Source organism: Parus major, chromosome 2, assembly GCF_001522545.3.
Source record: "Parus major isolate Abel chromosome 2, Parus_major1.1, whole genome shotgun sequence".
NCBI classification, from domain to species: Eukaryota; Metazoa; Chordata; class Aves; order Passeriformes; family Paridae; genus Parus; species Parus major.
Window position 1 is genome coordinate 49,052,337 of NC_031769.1, and position 15,974 is coordinate 49,068,310.

Here is a 15,974-nt window from a genome sequence, read left to right on the forward strand (position 1 = left end):
TGATGAACATTTCCTCTGCTGTCTGCTAACTTTGTATGTGCTTTCATCTTCAACATCAGCTTCAAGCAAAGCAAGTTGCTGTTTTGTGGCTTTCTGAAGCATTCAGGATTGTTTGGGGTACTAATAAGTTGTTTCTACTTGCCAGTAATCTCTAGTTCTTGAAATAGCAATGACCTTGAGACAGCTTCTTACTGTCCTGTACCAAGGAAGTCTGGATGAGCCAGTCATTCAGGTTCTGAATGACTGAAATTTCCTTACTTTCTCTTTATACATATATTAGGATGAAAGGTAAAACAAGAACTTGAAAGGGAAGTAGCAAAAAATAATTAATTCAACAACAGAAAAGTAAACATAGGTTGGTCTGGTAATTCTTGGGAAACTACTAAAGGCATAATTCCTTTTACTGTGTTATTTCTAGGATTTCCCCTCCTTTTTTTTTTTTTTCTTTTTGCATAACTCATTGACTTTAATGCCAAGAAAGGATGTATTCTGTGGTAAAAAGCATTCCACAAGAATACTGCAGGAAGGGATGTGTATCTGTATATTACTCGAAAAGCTCTCTTATTTTTTAACTAAGATGAAAGGGAATAAACAAGCAGCAACTAAGAAAGTGAAGAAATGCGCTGAGAAAAGATATATAAAGCAACACTTCTCCAAGGTGGAAGATGATTTTATCCACTACTGTGTCAGTAAGACTGACCTAATAACCAGGCTAGAAATAGCCAATGTTTATCCTGCTTGCTCTCAGTTGCCCAGTCTGGGATCCCCAAAACCAGACATAAATTAAGAATTTAGATCTGGCCTCTGTTGATAAGAAGTACTATATAGGGGTTCATGACACTAAAGTATTCTGAGAGTATTAAAGCTAATTAATGATGTATTTCCTTAGCCAGCTTGCTCAGGAAGGTATTCCAATAAATGTATCAACATACTTTTTTTTGTACAGGAATGGTAAACTTGTGTTTTTTTCTATTGTTTTGGTGGCTTGAAGTCTAAAAAAAAAAAATCTGAATTTACTTTAACTAAATCTTCTGTTTTGACTGTTCAGAAAGTTGCATAATTTCACTGCACTCACTGAAATGCAGGAAGGAGAAAAACTTCAGACCAGATAAATACAGAAGCAAATCACTACAGGGAAAACCAGCTGTTTCTGAAAAATAACCATCACTTTAAGAAACTGATAATAAAAGCCTAAAATTTATATTCCTTTACCTCTAAAAAAAATATGTATCCAGAAAAAAAAAAATCACAAAGCAGATTAAGTAATTTACCTTCTTCATGTACTCTGTAACTGGGTTCTGTTGCAAGAATTCAGTACTTTCTCGTGTATAAAATCTCTCTGTGTCAGCAAGGAACTGAGATTCGAAGGATTCTTTATAGACAGTTAGTGTAGGTCCTTTTGCAAATGCGTCATCTTCATTCAGCCCCAGCTCCACTAAAGGGAAAAACCACAACCAAACAAAAAAGACCAAGAAATGACAAAATTGGTTTTTATGAAGCGGTCTCCTGCAATTAAACAAAGATACTCCTCCTAACTTAGATTAAAGCAATCAATTGGGACTGTATCAGCACCACTTTTAAAAAAGTACATTGATTTTGCATTTAAAAAAGTATCAGTTCAAGACATTACTAATACCAACTACACTTTTAGATACATTTCTTATATTTAAGATTACAGGACTTGGAAAACTTCACTTTCTTAAATACTAGTCCAAATTCTCTTTTCATTTTTCTCCTCTTGAGAGTTCTAGGTTATATGCTTTTGCTTTTATTAATGAAACTAGTCAGCAATTTGGATGGCAATGCTCCCAATATTATGCAAAAGGGAAAAAGCAACCCCACTCTGCTATGTAAGCTATCATCCTTCCTCATTTATAAATTTAGCTCCTCAGTAACTGATTTGTAAACAATGAACACTCTTGTCTATCAGTTGCACTCTCAGGTTTTACAAATATGGTATATCAATTGTTCTTGTATAAAGTATTGGTAAAAATGTGAAGTTAGCAATACATAACTGCATTTATGTTACTGTAATAAAAAATCTTTACTGGACATCTGAGAAGGTGGGATGTTACTTCTGGGCTCTGATAGGGTACATAAATTTATTTATTTTTAAGAAAGTAATGGAATCTTAAAGAAATCACATTTACCATAGGATTGTACAACTCCACTGATCAGCCTTGTATTGATAGTTTCACCATTTCTTTCCTTTTCAATCAATTTCAACACTGCATTTGTTACCTTAGAAAACAGGGATTAAAAGTTAAGTCAAGCACAGAGAAAGCAGCTGGTAGATCAAGCACCATACTTAATTAGGAGTGTATTTCCATATTCAAGAGAAGTCAGGTACCTTGAGAACAACATCTAAGGAGATCTGAACATTTAAAGCTCCTACAGAGAATGATACACCCTTGAGTTATACAACAAAATTACAGTCTGATTAGTGGCAAGGTGTATATGGATATTAAAGTCCTTAGTACTTTTATTTCAAAAAAACACCTTCTAAGCCAAAATCCTCTTTGTTTCCTACCTGAAGTACAGAACACTGTAGCAAGACCTGAACTAACCACCTGTTCTTTGGACAAATAATCTGCTGCAACTACTTCATCATGAAGTACTGGTAAGAAGTGAAATCAACATATACATGTACCTAAAAATTGTGATTGAACGCCTTGTTTCATATTGTGCTGATTCACAAATTTTAAACATTTGGCTGACCTCAGTCTCCCACACATCAATGTAAATGTAACAGCTCACAATAACATTAGGAGAGACCAAAATCCCAGGCTGTCACTATCTGTTTTCATCCAATCTTGCCTCCCAAACCTGAAGACATGACTGTCATCAGCCTGTACTCCTGCCTAGTTTAGCAACCACTAAAACTGCTACTTCAAGTCCCCTTAGCTTTTTTAAGAAAAGCCAAAGGTTCTCTCAGCAGAGAGATAACAGAACAGTCTCGGTATCGAGGTTCAATCACATACACAAAGGCCTACTCCTTCAAATTTATTTTTTTTAATTTTTTTTTAATTTTTTTTTTAGTATCACAAAAGGAGAAGCAGAAAGCTCTATTTTATTTTCCAGGTCTGTGCACACCCCCACCCCCTCCCCACTCCTTGAAGCTCCTTACTAACAATATATGAAATTAACCCTAGAAAATAACACTGTAGTTGTAATATAGTAATGCATATACCTGCTTATTTAATGGCCTGAATAAGCAGTCTCTCCAGGTCACCAAGGCAAGCTAGAAGTAAAAGAAGGGAGAAGAAAGATGGAATAATGAAAATATTTACATATACACATATACATGTAGGGTAACTCCCTTTAATGAAAGCTGATGTAGTATGCTAACCAATCAGAACTTCTAACATTATATTTTGACACACACATTTTTCAAGCAATGAGATTGTTTCACATTGAAATTACAACCGGCTTTACCAGTAACTTTACTAGGTTGTTCCTTTTTCTACCAGGGGATCCACTGCCAACTCTGGATATTAACAAAACCCAGTGTGTGTTACTTTGAAAACATGCAGCTTTTTTTGTTGGCAGTTTCCAAGCAGACATAGTCCCTTAGCACTAGGCTACTAAAGTTAAGAGGAAGAGAACTAAGGATACCAACTGTTTTTCTACCATATGCAAGATTATTTTAGTGAAGCAGGAAAATAGCACAGCACTTTCCTAATGCATTACCAGTAAGGACAATAATTATCTGTTATTTTAAAAAAGTCCTTTTAGTTACCTGAGATACAGAAGTTCTGTTAAGTTTTTATTTATATTACTTCACATTAAAAAAAAGTTATCAAAATTACATATCAATCTTTCGTAACTGTACCAAAATAACTTACACTAAGAACCAAAGGTTGTCTGAATCTTAGCTTGGATGCTAAAAAATTTGTAGAAATGTACTGAAGTAACCAGAAAAAAAAATACTATTTACTGCTTCATTTGGTGTTTGAAATGCTTGGCTGAATTCTAAGTGGGATGACAAGGCCATGCTGAGGCACAGAGGTAACACTAAGCAGCAAATATTCAGACACAGACAAACCTCAGTAGTCTACTACTGGAAATCCCAAGACATACAAGGCAGATTAAACATCTCACAGACTTAGACCTTTGGAATTTTTACAAATATACTGGGGTAGGAGTAGGGAAAGGAAGGAGTTGCCCACTTCTTCAAAACTTCTATGAACCTCCTGCAAGATTCAAGGAGTGATCTGCAGGATGATAATGCAAACATTGCAGATGGGATGGACAAACCACTCACTTCAAAAAGCTACTTACTGAGTAAATTTCATATATTCCTTTACGACCTTCATCGCACTCACGACGGACCCAATGTCGATTGAGGTAGGCACATATCCCATTCAGTACTTTGCTTGAAAACCTATAATCTTCCCACTGTTGAGTGTAGAATTTCAGCACACTCTCATCCATCAAATCTTCACCATCCTGAAATTACAAGTTTGCCAGTACTGTTGCGCAATTTTAAGGTACAATCAAGACATATGAGGGTATACAAACTGACACATTAATAAAGCGCAAAGCCAGTAAGAGATTTTGAAATTAAAAGGCTGGGAAAAAAATGCACAGCACAGATATAGCTCCAGAAGACATCCCTGTCCCTCTGGATGCAAAACAACATCCAGCTCTATTAGCAGTTTATTTATTAAACTAAAATAAAGGCATTTTCAACATGAGAGGCATCCCCTTTTTCAGTATTCCTAATATGCTGGTTAATTGCTTGGAAAGTCTAGCTATTCTTGCTCAAGTATAGGACAGCTTAAGATGTCATGTAACATTACTTCTATAAAACACAGGAATGCTGTTTCAGCTTGAAGAGGAAAAGCAGCAGGAACAGGTACAAGCTTAGGGACTGATCAATGTCTGAGGTAAAGTCAACAAAACATTCTAATGGCTACAGAGACAAAAGTACATTTTAAGATCATTCCATTTACTTCTAGTGGCTGCATACAGCTCTAGGCTTGTTGATACAGCTTTTCTTCTAACCCCAGTTTATGTTACAAGTGCATATTGATCTCATAACCCATCTTACCTTAAGGAGATTTGTCAAGTAGTTCTTCAGAAATTCTTTTAGCCGTTTGTACAATTCCAAGCCAACAAACTGAGCACCTCCAGGTGTCTGGCCCTTTTTCGATTTAGAAGGAGGTACTCCAGCTCCCCGTGCTTGATTAGACTGGTGTACACTGGTACAGTAGTTATAAACGTGACTGACAGGAAAGTTAAGGAATACATTTGCCACCGTAAGACATTAAAAATACAATGAAAAATAATGTTAATTTCAGTAAGCTATTATTTATACAACTGTGAATGACTTAAACATAATGCATGACAAGATGCACTAGCCCACGTCAAATCAAACCACAGCTAAGAAAATTAAGTAATTTTCAGCAGAATTATCTGCAGCAAAATTGTGTCAGACTGCTGAGGGCACTGCAAGTACTTAAGCCAACATTAAATTTATTTAATGTTTATTTAATGTTCAATGCTCACTTAACAAGACCACCAAGAAAACAAAGCAGTGGAACCTGCTGATAAGATTATTTAAATGGAATTTATTTGATCTATTATATTGGTCTTCTACAAATACATAGGCTTTCATTTGAACTGAAAGAAATTTCAATAGTAGCCTCAAGCAACATTCACTAGTTGAAAACTCCAGAGAATATTTTTGCATTCCTTCAAACAGCATCCTCTATAAAAGATCTGGCCACTTAAGACTAGCACAAGCTGGACAAACCTGGAAAGCAACAATGGTGAGACACACACACACATTTAAATGCACACTGTAAGATAAGATTCACTAAAACCCAATTGCAGGCTAAAAGTTAATCCCAAAATTTCAGTGTAGAATCACTGAATTTGAAATGGAGTTGTTTAGATTAGAAAAGACTTCTGAGTCCAACCATTAATATAGCATCGCCAAGTCCACCACTGAATCATCTCCCTGATCACCATATCTTAAGGGTCTTTTAAATACCTCCAGTGACATTGATTCCACCTGGGCATATCATTGTCCAATGCAGGACAATGCTTACAGTAAAGTAAGTTTCCTAAAATCCAACCTTCTCTTCTGATGCAACTTAGGGCCATTTCCTCTTGTCGGCTGCTTGTTACATGGGAGGAGGGGATGACCCTCACCTTGCTACGGCCTCCTTTCAGGTAGTTGTAGGGAGCAATAAGGTCCTTTTCTCCAGGCTAAACACACCCAGCTCCCTCAGCCTCTCCTCATCAGCCTTGTGGCTCCAGACCCTTCATCAGCTCCACTGCCAATCTCTGGACACACACTGGCCCCTCAATGTCTCTTGTGTTGTGAGAAGCACAGAACTAGACACAGGATTCAAAGTGCTGAGTAAAGCGAGACAATCTGTGGCCCTGCTCCTGCTGGCCACCCTATTGCTGATCCAGGCCAGGATGCCATTGGCCTTTTTGGTCACCTGGGCACAGCTGGCTCATGTTCAGACAGCTGTCAAACAGCACCCCCAGTTCCTTTCCCATCGGGCAGTTTTCCAGCCACTCTTCCCCTGACCTGTAGCACTGCCTGGGGTTGTTTTGGTTGAAGTGCTTGACCCAACACTTTGCCCTGCTGAACCTCGTACCATGTCCCTTAGCTCACTGGTACTGCCTCTTTGAACCCCTCTGCAGAGCCTACCCACACTCCAGCAGATCAGCACTCTCACCTAACTTGGTACCCTCTGCCAAATGATTGAGGGTGCACTTGATCCCCTTGTCCCAGTCACTGCTGAAGAAATGAAACAGAACTGGCTCCAGCACTGAGCCCTTGGGGAAGAAGGCTTGTGACTGGCTGCCTGCTTGTTGCCTGTGCTGTATGCGTTCATACAGATACGCTTGGTTGGGCTGTTGATCCCACCACCTTTTTTTTTGGCTAGAAGACCTAATTCCAATGTGACCAGGGAATTCTGTGGCTCCTCATAAGTGACCCCTATTTCTTTGCCACCATATGGATCTCCATCGCCCACCTCCACTGAGATACCAGATTGAAGGACCTCACTAGCAGACCATCCCTCAAATATTGGCATGCTCTCCCCTGGTTTTATCTCCTTTCCTTTTCAAATCTAGTTTAAAGCTCTCTCTAAGCCTGGTAACTGGTATCTGCAAAGATACTTTCCCCTTTTTGAGACAGGTGTACCATGTCTGTGACTAGCAGACCTAGTGTCATATAAACTTAGCCCTGATAAAATTCTGGCACTGATACCAGGCTCAGAGCCAAGTATTGATCTACCAGCTCTTCCTGTTTCTTCCTTCACCATTCCTTGCAACTGGAAAGAGAAAAGTGAAAACTGCTTCAGCTTCTGATCTCTTAACCCGTCATCCCAAGTCCCTGAAGTGTCTCTTGATTACCTCGAGACTTCTTGTTGCAATTTCACTGCTGTCTACCTGAAAAACCTGAGAACTGTCCCAGGGTAGGAAGTTTGCTCTTTACATCTTTAAGCCAGGTATCAGAGAGGTAGCAGATGATCCTAGCAAGTGGCAGCAATATTTTTTCCTCTTACACTGCTACAGCCTGGAAGACTTTCTGTAACTGGTAATGTAACATTTCAAGAACACATTCTGTTTTCTCATCTAAAAAACTCAAATATTCAGAATTCTGCCAAAGTAGTAAGTGGAAGTCACATTGCCCCAAACACTTCAAATAAGGAGGTATCCTTAAAGAAGCTGCATTCCACAAGCAAGAAAAATAAACTAGCTAGGTACCACTCAAATTTAACTTGAAGAGGACTCAGATCTGACAACAAAAATCACCCTCATAATTCACACAAACAACAATCAGCCAACAGGAATGAAGCTACTGAGAACTCACTCTTCTACTGACAGTCCAAGGACAGGCTTTTGAGTCACATCCCTGTAAAACACTGTATTAACCAATCCAGAAGGTTTAATTTGGCTTTGTGTTTTCACAGAATCTCTAGGTTGGAAGAGACTGTCAGGATCATTGAGTCCAACCCATGCACTAACACCACCTCAACTAAACCATGGCACTGAGTGCCACATCCAGTCATTTTTTAAACACATTCAGCAATGGTGTCTCCACCACCTGCTCAGGCAGACCATTCCAGTACTTCGTCACTCAACACAAGTGGACCCAGCTTTAACCACTAGACAGGTTGCCTCCACAGCACAACATAAATTAGGAAATTAATATATTGCAGAGACTTGACTTTTATCTTCCCCTTCACAAAGTCCAGCACAACAAAATGGGAAGACATCAACACAATTAAATACCAAGAGAATTATAAACCACAAATATATGATGCATTACAGTCATTATAAACAGATTTGCTTCTAAGTAGTAAAGCTCAGGAAGAAAATTGTCTCCAAATATCCAATTAACTTCCTTGTAATTAATTTTATAAAACACTTCACAGACAAAACATACCCTTAAACTGGGTTTAATGATCATGACCCTGCATGCCGTCACGAGCAAGACTCAGAGTCTTCATATCAAACTGCAAGGAAAGCCTACTCACAGTCTATATTTACATGTTTGTTCAGAAAGTCACTGCATTCTGTGCAAAGAAGTAGTGCTCTTCGCCTAAGATTACCCTGTGTTGAAAATACACAGCGTACATTTATTTCTTACCTGTTAGCTCATCCAGATGTCAGTAACCAAATTTCCAGTGATGTCAACCAATAACATAAAGCCTTCATTTGTATTGAATTGAAGCAATTGAACTTTTAATCAGCCTTTTAATCAGACACTGATTTCCTGTACGTTAATGATTTCTTTCACCTCCTAGTTATTTATTTGTTCAAATTTCCTGGCACTTTTACTTTCACTTGCTACTTTTACTATCTACACTTTGATTTCAGAATTCCCTGTTCAAGTGAAGAAAACCACACAGCACAAGCATTTTCCTTCTTTTTCTTGCTACAAACAAGGAAAGCAAGTTTACCCCACAGGTTAATTTTAAAATAGCTAATATATAAATTTCTCTAGATTGTTTATGGAAAACCTCTCCATCATTATACTAGGAATTTAGGGTTCATTCATAAACACCCCCTTGACAGTCTTGCCTCCTTATTCCCCTAACTCTCCTATCCCAAGTGGTTTTGAGCAAGACTGAAAATATGAAAACTGTCCAGATGAATGGTAATTCTTGCAATTTTGAGAGTACTGCCTGACAAAAACATTCTATTCATCTCTACAAACAATCACAACAGACTTCAGAAAAATAAAAGGCCAAGATTAGAAGACATAACCCTTTTTCTTACCCCATACATTTTACTATTAAACCCAGGATTCTCTGTAAAGTAAACAAAGAGAGTGAGACCTTTTGTCCATGCATGACGGTAATAATTTCAGAGCTTCAATTTCAGTAATGCTCATCTTTACCTTTTATTCTGGCTTGAGATTTGCTAGCAAAGGGTCCAAGACAGCAATTTTGAAGTGCTCTTGTTTCATTGTTCCATACAAGTCAAACTGAAGTTAGTTTGCCCATGCAGAAGGCAGTTTGCAAATGTAACTCTTTGACATATTCTACATAAAGCATGCTCTCTCACACTTTGTTTACAAGCTGTCCCCCCATCTGCTAAAGCCAGCCACTGACAGAAAAACTGACATATTCAAAACAAAATCAGATTTGTGCTGCTTACAACAAAGTGTATGATAGTCCATCTGAGAATCACAAGGGGAATGCTATAAAAAGAATTCTTAGTTGCAGAAGGCAAAATAAATCCCTCAATGCTTTTTATGCTGGAAGCTATGTACATATGCAAACAGCTACCAGGAAACATTTTCGGGGGCATTTGCACAATCCTGTATAGCAACTTGCTTATCACAACAAGCAGTGAAGTTAATTCATCAATAGAAAAGTCTGAACCACAGTGAAGCTGTGCTGATCCCCAAGCTTTGGGCTGCTGAACTTCAGATTTGGCCAAGCAGACAAACTATCTACAGGAGGAACTGATCAAGATCAATCTCCTCTATCCTCTACACCTTCTCTACAGTGAAGGTGAAATTTACTTGTCTAAAGTAAATTTGAGGTGGAACACTGCAAGAAAGTTTATGAAATAATTCAGCATTGTGCTGGTCAAGATGAAAAATATTTTTCAGAACTTTATTCTCCTCCTGAAGTCTTCACAACAAAAAACAGCCGAAGACAAATTAATTTTACCACCTCTGTCATCAATATAAGTTACACTACTTTTGACAGCCTTGGCTCAGTTTCTAAAGATGGGCAACAGAAAAAAAACACCAAAAAACCCATGCTGCCACACCCTAATGGATTTAAGGCCTTGTATAAGATCATTTCCACTGAGGGAAATGGTCCTAACACACAATTTAGCTGGAGAGCTTACTTGCCAACTAGTTTACAGTAGCATGGGAGTTCATGCAGTCAGTCACATGGACTGGGGAAGTAACCAACACTAAAACCAACTGTGGCCCCTTGTCCTCAAACCCTTTGGTGAGCAGATCTGAATTTCTGTGTCCACACTGGGGAAGTGAAACAGGCTCTTTCAGCAGCACTGCATACATTTTTTGAGCAAGTATGACAACAAAACACAAGTTGAGCATGCTGCAGTCAACTATAATCTACCGTCTGCCCTTGAAAAGTACCGAAGAACTCCATATAGGTTTTTTCTTCTGGAAGCAACTTCAAACCAAAGTTATATAAGAAAAATTATCAGTTTTGTAACTCAACACACAACAAGAAAGCACTCAGACTCTACGCTGATGAGTATAAATCACTGAGCTTTGTGTGATTCTTAAAGTTTTTAAAAGAAAACAGTTCTGCTGAGGCAGTAACTGATTCACCTTTCACCAGCACTGCTAGGTCCCCAGAGCTCTTCCATTTTGCTATGAAAAACTCACGTAACTGGAAGAAGTCTGCAAGAGGAACAGGTATGTAAAATTAAAAGGAACTGAAAAGGAAGCAGAATTAACACAACACAACAGAACAGAAAACTAAAGTGCAGAGATGCCCACAACAAAAAAACAAGCCAAACAACTGTTCAATCGCAATTTCTCTCTCATTACTTCTAGTCTCCTTATATCCTTATAAAGATCAGTTTTAGGCATAAATTTGCTATTTCACAGACCTTAAACAGCAATTAACTTCATGTTCAGCAGCTGGCCTACAGGACTAAATTGAGATTAGTTCCACTTTTGTCAAAAATCTGTGTTTTCCTATATTAGACCAAAGGCATGCAAGAATATCATACAGAGTTATTGAAAACACTAATAGGAAAATTGCTAGGGAAGATTATAGAAGCTTTGTATTATTGTAGAATCACTTCTAATACAAACAACACAGCTTATTATATTTACTAAAGAACAGCTTTACATATTTTCCTCAAAATTAAAGCCATTCGAGTCCTGTTGAAATCCAGAAGACTAGTCTGGATTACCCCAGACTTAGGCTGCTAAGAGAACTGGACATGCTTATATGACTTTAATGTTTTGTGAGTCAAATGGATGAGGAAATTTTCCATGAGTTTATGAAGTTATAAGGTTGTCAAAAACCAATCATTTTTCAGAATAGGTGCTTTGAGCACTCACTTTAGCTTTGTGAAGAGTAGCAGTAGAACAAACACCCCAGAAACCTTCATTCTTTTCAGGGAGGTATCAGCAAGAGATTTTATGTATGTTCAGTTCATCATCCAGTAAGTAAGGGTTACCCCCACAAACAATTCAGAGAAAACAAACAAACAAAATTAAGATCCTGTACTCAACCCCACACATTCACCACTTGTGCTAAAAACTGATTAAGCTATTAAGTTTTAATTGATACATTTATGTCTTTAGATTTGATACAACTGCTATGCTAAATTACTCCATTTGAGACAAACCATTTTAGTCAGGGAAGAACCGAGGCAAGAGACTGAGGAGCTATTACAGCATCAGCCATGCAGCTGCTATGAAAATCCAGGCATAACTCAGCTCAAACACGTTTCTACAAGCCTGAGGTCAGACACACTTTCAGCAAAAGCCATCTGAAGACTAATAGATAACTTCTTGTTTCTCTCTCCACGGCATAAACTCAAGAAAAGCATTGCTTTATAAGGAAAACACAAAATTTCAAAGCCAAATGTATAAACAAAGTGTACAGTCTTTATGCCAGTGAGTCTAAGAAACTCCATAGCTGAGGTTGCTTTTAAATTTCTTTCTTTGCATTGACAGAATTTGGTTCTGAACAGAACATTATTGGTTACTATAAAAAGCAAGTAGAACAGCAAGCAATCATTGTGGAAGAGTGCATAAAGAAAGGGAATGAGTGCACAAATATAAACATATTCTGCCCTTCTTTCAAGCTGAAGATGCAATCTTTGTAAATATACACAAATGCATACAATTACATGTACCTTTCCACAAAAGAGAAAAAGGTATTATGTACCCTTCAAACATGTCAACAAATACATTTAGTTCTATCTTCATGTTTCACACAAGCACTAACTGGAACATGAGAAGTCCTATGAAATAGGATATTGAATATATGCAGGACTAACACTAGCAGACAGAAGAGGCTGTCTTGATGTATCCAAAGTGACCTTAAACAACTTGACATTGAAGTGAAAGGATGGCTTAGAGTGACAGAATCTTAAAGTGGAACAGTGTCTGAGATGTGAATAAAAAGTGCATCCTCTAACACCTCAGTATCTTTTCTGCCTAGAAAGAGCATAATAATCTGTTCAGAAAGAAAAAAACAAGAACATACCGTGCTGCCTGGTAACAACAGATACATGTGATTAGAAAATAAAGTATTTTCACAGTTTTAATATGCATCTGCTGATCTAAAATCTTACAAAAATACAGGAATTCAACAAGGAAAAAGACTGCAGTAGAAGCAACTACAAAAGACCTTGGCAAATGGATGCCAGAAAAAGGGCTTCATGGTTTTGCCTGGTCAACATATACTACTCAAAGGAATCTACTCAAAGGAGAGGAAAAAATAAAAGTTAAATATATTTATACTTCCTATTTTACAGACAGATTATCCTGAATCATCTGGTATTTTTGAAGTGTTACCATACTACACTTAATTATTTCATGTTCAACACAGTATTTTCCAATATCACTTGCTAACATGTGAGGAAAAGAAATAAAAATCCCATTTTATATAATTACTACAGTAACCTTTTCTGATAAACAATTACTTATATTTGATTCAATGGATATTCAATATCTACCACTTTGTTAAAATAAGTGAACAAGACTGAATCACAATAGCAAGGCTTTTTCATAAAATAATGAAATGTGAGACAGAACAGCCTAGCCTTTACCTATACTTGACAAACTTCAAGCAATTATTTTGAAAATATTTACTAATGATGGCTAATACTGGAATAATATAAGGAACACATTTTAAGATCCAATTTACTGGCATAAGACTTCAGCAAATTTTAAGTCATAATAAATTCAGTAATTTTCTTCAAATTTCCCCATATGCCATGATAATGATACCAATCAACTACTCAAATGTATTCTAGGAACCTGTTGAAATCAACTGTGTAATTTTTATATATATCTAGCATTTGAAAGACTTTGAAAGCCAACCTGAACACTACAATCTGGACATTGCAATTTATATCTTAGTTAAAAAACCACATCATACCTTCCACAGTATTATAAACTCTTCTTATCAATGAAAACATTTTTAGATATCCTCAGGCAGATATTTGTTACAAATTAATAGCAATTGGAATCTTCAACCTCATCTTATTTTTCTCAATTTTTCTTTAAATATTAAACTTGGACAAAAACATTAATCTGTTCTGTATGGACATAAATTAACTACATTGTTTAAAATAATCCCTAAAAATGCTTCTCAGTTTATGTTTTGTTAATCAGGGCAGTGAAAGCATGAGTTTATGTCAAAATTTTGGCATTCCAAATGAACAGGGCACACATACAACAGAGAAGTACACCATTAATCTTTCCATTCAGCAGTGCTATCTGAAAACTGTTGATATATGCTACAATGAAAAAAGTATTTTAGGAAAGTTACTCAGCTCTTTGTCTAAGTCACTGTGAAAAATCACACTACTTTGATACAGTGCAGTAAAGTTTTCTGACATTTTAGTGCTTGGCCTGAGAATCTTTTAAGATACATAAAACAAGAAAAGTAACAAAGTCCTTTCCTTCTCTCCATTGAGTTTCAATACAAATGTTGAGTAAACTCCAATTCATCCTCTCATACCATGAGGTCTGAGGAAAATAAATCGCAGACTCGCCATACAATTACTGTAAAAAATGGACATGAATTTCTGCCAAAAGAGAAGAAAACAGCACAAGATGTATGAATATTTTATCACTGCCAAATGGAGTTAAGAAGAGGTGGCTATAAAGACAAGTGGCCTACAGCAATATAAATAAGTTGAGTAAGAATAATTCTAGTAAATCAAATAATAGGTTTTCAACCAACAATTCAAAACAGAAACTCCAAACTTGTTACACAAAAATACAGTTCTTTCTTGGACAGGCTAATTGAAGTTTCCTCCAAACAGACTAAATGCCACCAGGAGATGTTCTGTATACATATAACACTAACACTGACTTTTACAAGAGAGTCCTGTGGATCACACCCTCCAAACTAATAATCACTAAATGGAAAACAGGGTGAACAGGCCCTTCCCTCACAATATCAGTAGTGCTGTTAGGTCTATTGTTCCTAGAAATCTAGTTAATTTTATTGACTATTTATCTTTTTGGCATAAAGTCAATGCTAGGCATGTAATTCTGAGCTAGCTTGTAATACTGGTTGTCAGAGCATATTAGCTACTGTTGTAGGAACAACTAGACTCTTCAGTACTAGAAATTACATACTATCTGGGTAAGGAACAGAAAAAAATTTCATTTTCAAAAATCTCACATGTGGGGGAAAAGAAGGTAACACTAAAACAACAAACCACACAAGAAGGAAATACATGATCAGATGATTTCACAATAAAAGGTACCTAGCAATTAAAAGCACTAATAAATCTAAATTACAAGAAGTATAGATGAGGAACTTGGTAATCACCATGCAGAAACAAAATTTTTCATTCACCTCTTCAATATTCTCAGATCTAGAAAACTCCTGGGATATTCAACCTGTTTCTGCTGCCATTGAAACAAAGGGGGAAAAAAACACCTTAAGCACAGGCTCCAGCCTGTACTCATACTGAATTTAGTGCTTCACAAATAGAGACCCTCTGAATGAAGAAAACAAGTGTAGGTGTGAGAAGTCCGAATGCTTAAATTGCATAACTATTCTAATTCTTTTCCAGAGGGACCTGACCAAGGCACAACAAAATCTTCTACATTTCCAATCTATTTTGGTTGAAAAATTGATAGCAGATATAGGACTGAAGGTAGGTTTGGTTGTATGCACGGTTCTGCTCTTAAAAATTAGAGGGATGAAATGAAATCAATTTCAGGAGCAATATCCTGACAAGAAAAAAAAAAGGGGTGGGTGGGGAAAGAAAGCAAGAGGACAAAAGAGGATGAGGAAAGACTAAACTGTCAATTGTCAAGACATTCTTGTAAGTAGGGCTGATCTTCACACCAATTACAGCTGCAGCTGAAACTCATCTGCAGCTGTTCCCCTTTCCAAACTAAGAAGGTTGATAAGCAAAGCTTCCTGAAAGAAAAGTCCACCAGACTACAAGACTTGCTGTACACAAAGACTGAGCAAATGTATCACAGTTTCTGCTTTGGAAGGGGTGCAATCTTTTAAACACAACTTTTCAACACATGTACTTGGTATAGGATGCAAAATGCATTGCTATCTTTGTAGCTGATTAAATATTTAGCCTAACAAGTAGCAAATATTCTGAGTTATTGCATTATGATATTAATCCAAGTTGACCACCAAAATTACCCTCTAAATTAATTCACTTACAAAATTAACAAAAACAGTCCTTATTTTTGAACCAAGTGCTCCTTGAAGCTGAAGCAAGGAAGTAATGAGTAACAGACAGCATAACCCTTTTACAGCTTCATTCTGAGCATCTTT

General features: G+C 37.0%; 1 protein-coding gene across 3 annotated transcripts in view; it reads right to left on the reverse strand.

The window, feature by feature from the left end:
* Window positions 1-15,974, reverse strand: part of CUL1 (cullin 1) — a 53,746-nt gene that overhangs the window by 19,288 nt on the left and 18,484 nt on the right. For all 3 annotated transcript variants that reach the window (XM_015618639.3, XM_015618637.3, XM_019005712.2), the window contains exons 3-7: window positions 5,054-5,228; window positions 4,282-4,449; window positions 3,191-3,241; window positions 2,151-2,241; window positions 1,272-1,435 (exon numbers count right to left, since the gene is read on the reverse strand). In XM_015618639.3, coding sequence (XP_015474125.1) covers window positions 1,272-1,435; window positions 2,151-2,241; window positions 3,191-3,241; window positions 4,282-4,449; window positions 5,054-5,228 — 649 coding nt within the window. The remainder of the gene's footprint in view (window positions 1-1,271; window positions 1,436-2,150; window positions 2,242-3,190; window positions 3,242-4,281; window positions 4,450-5,053; window positions 5,229-15,974) is intronic.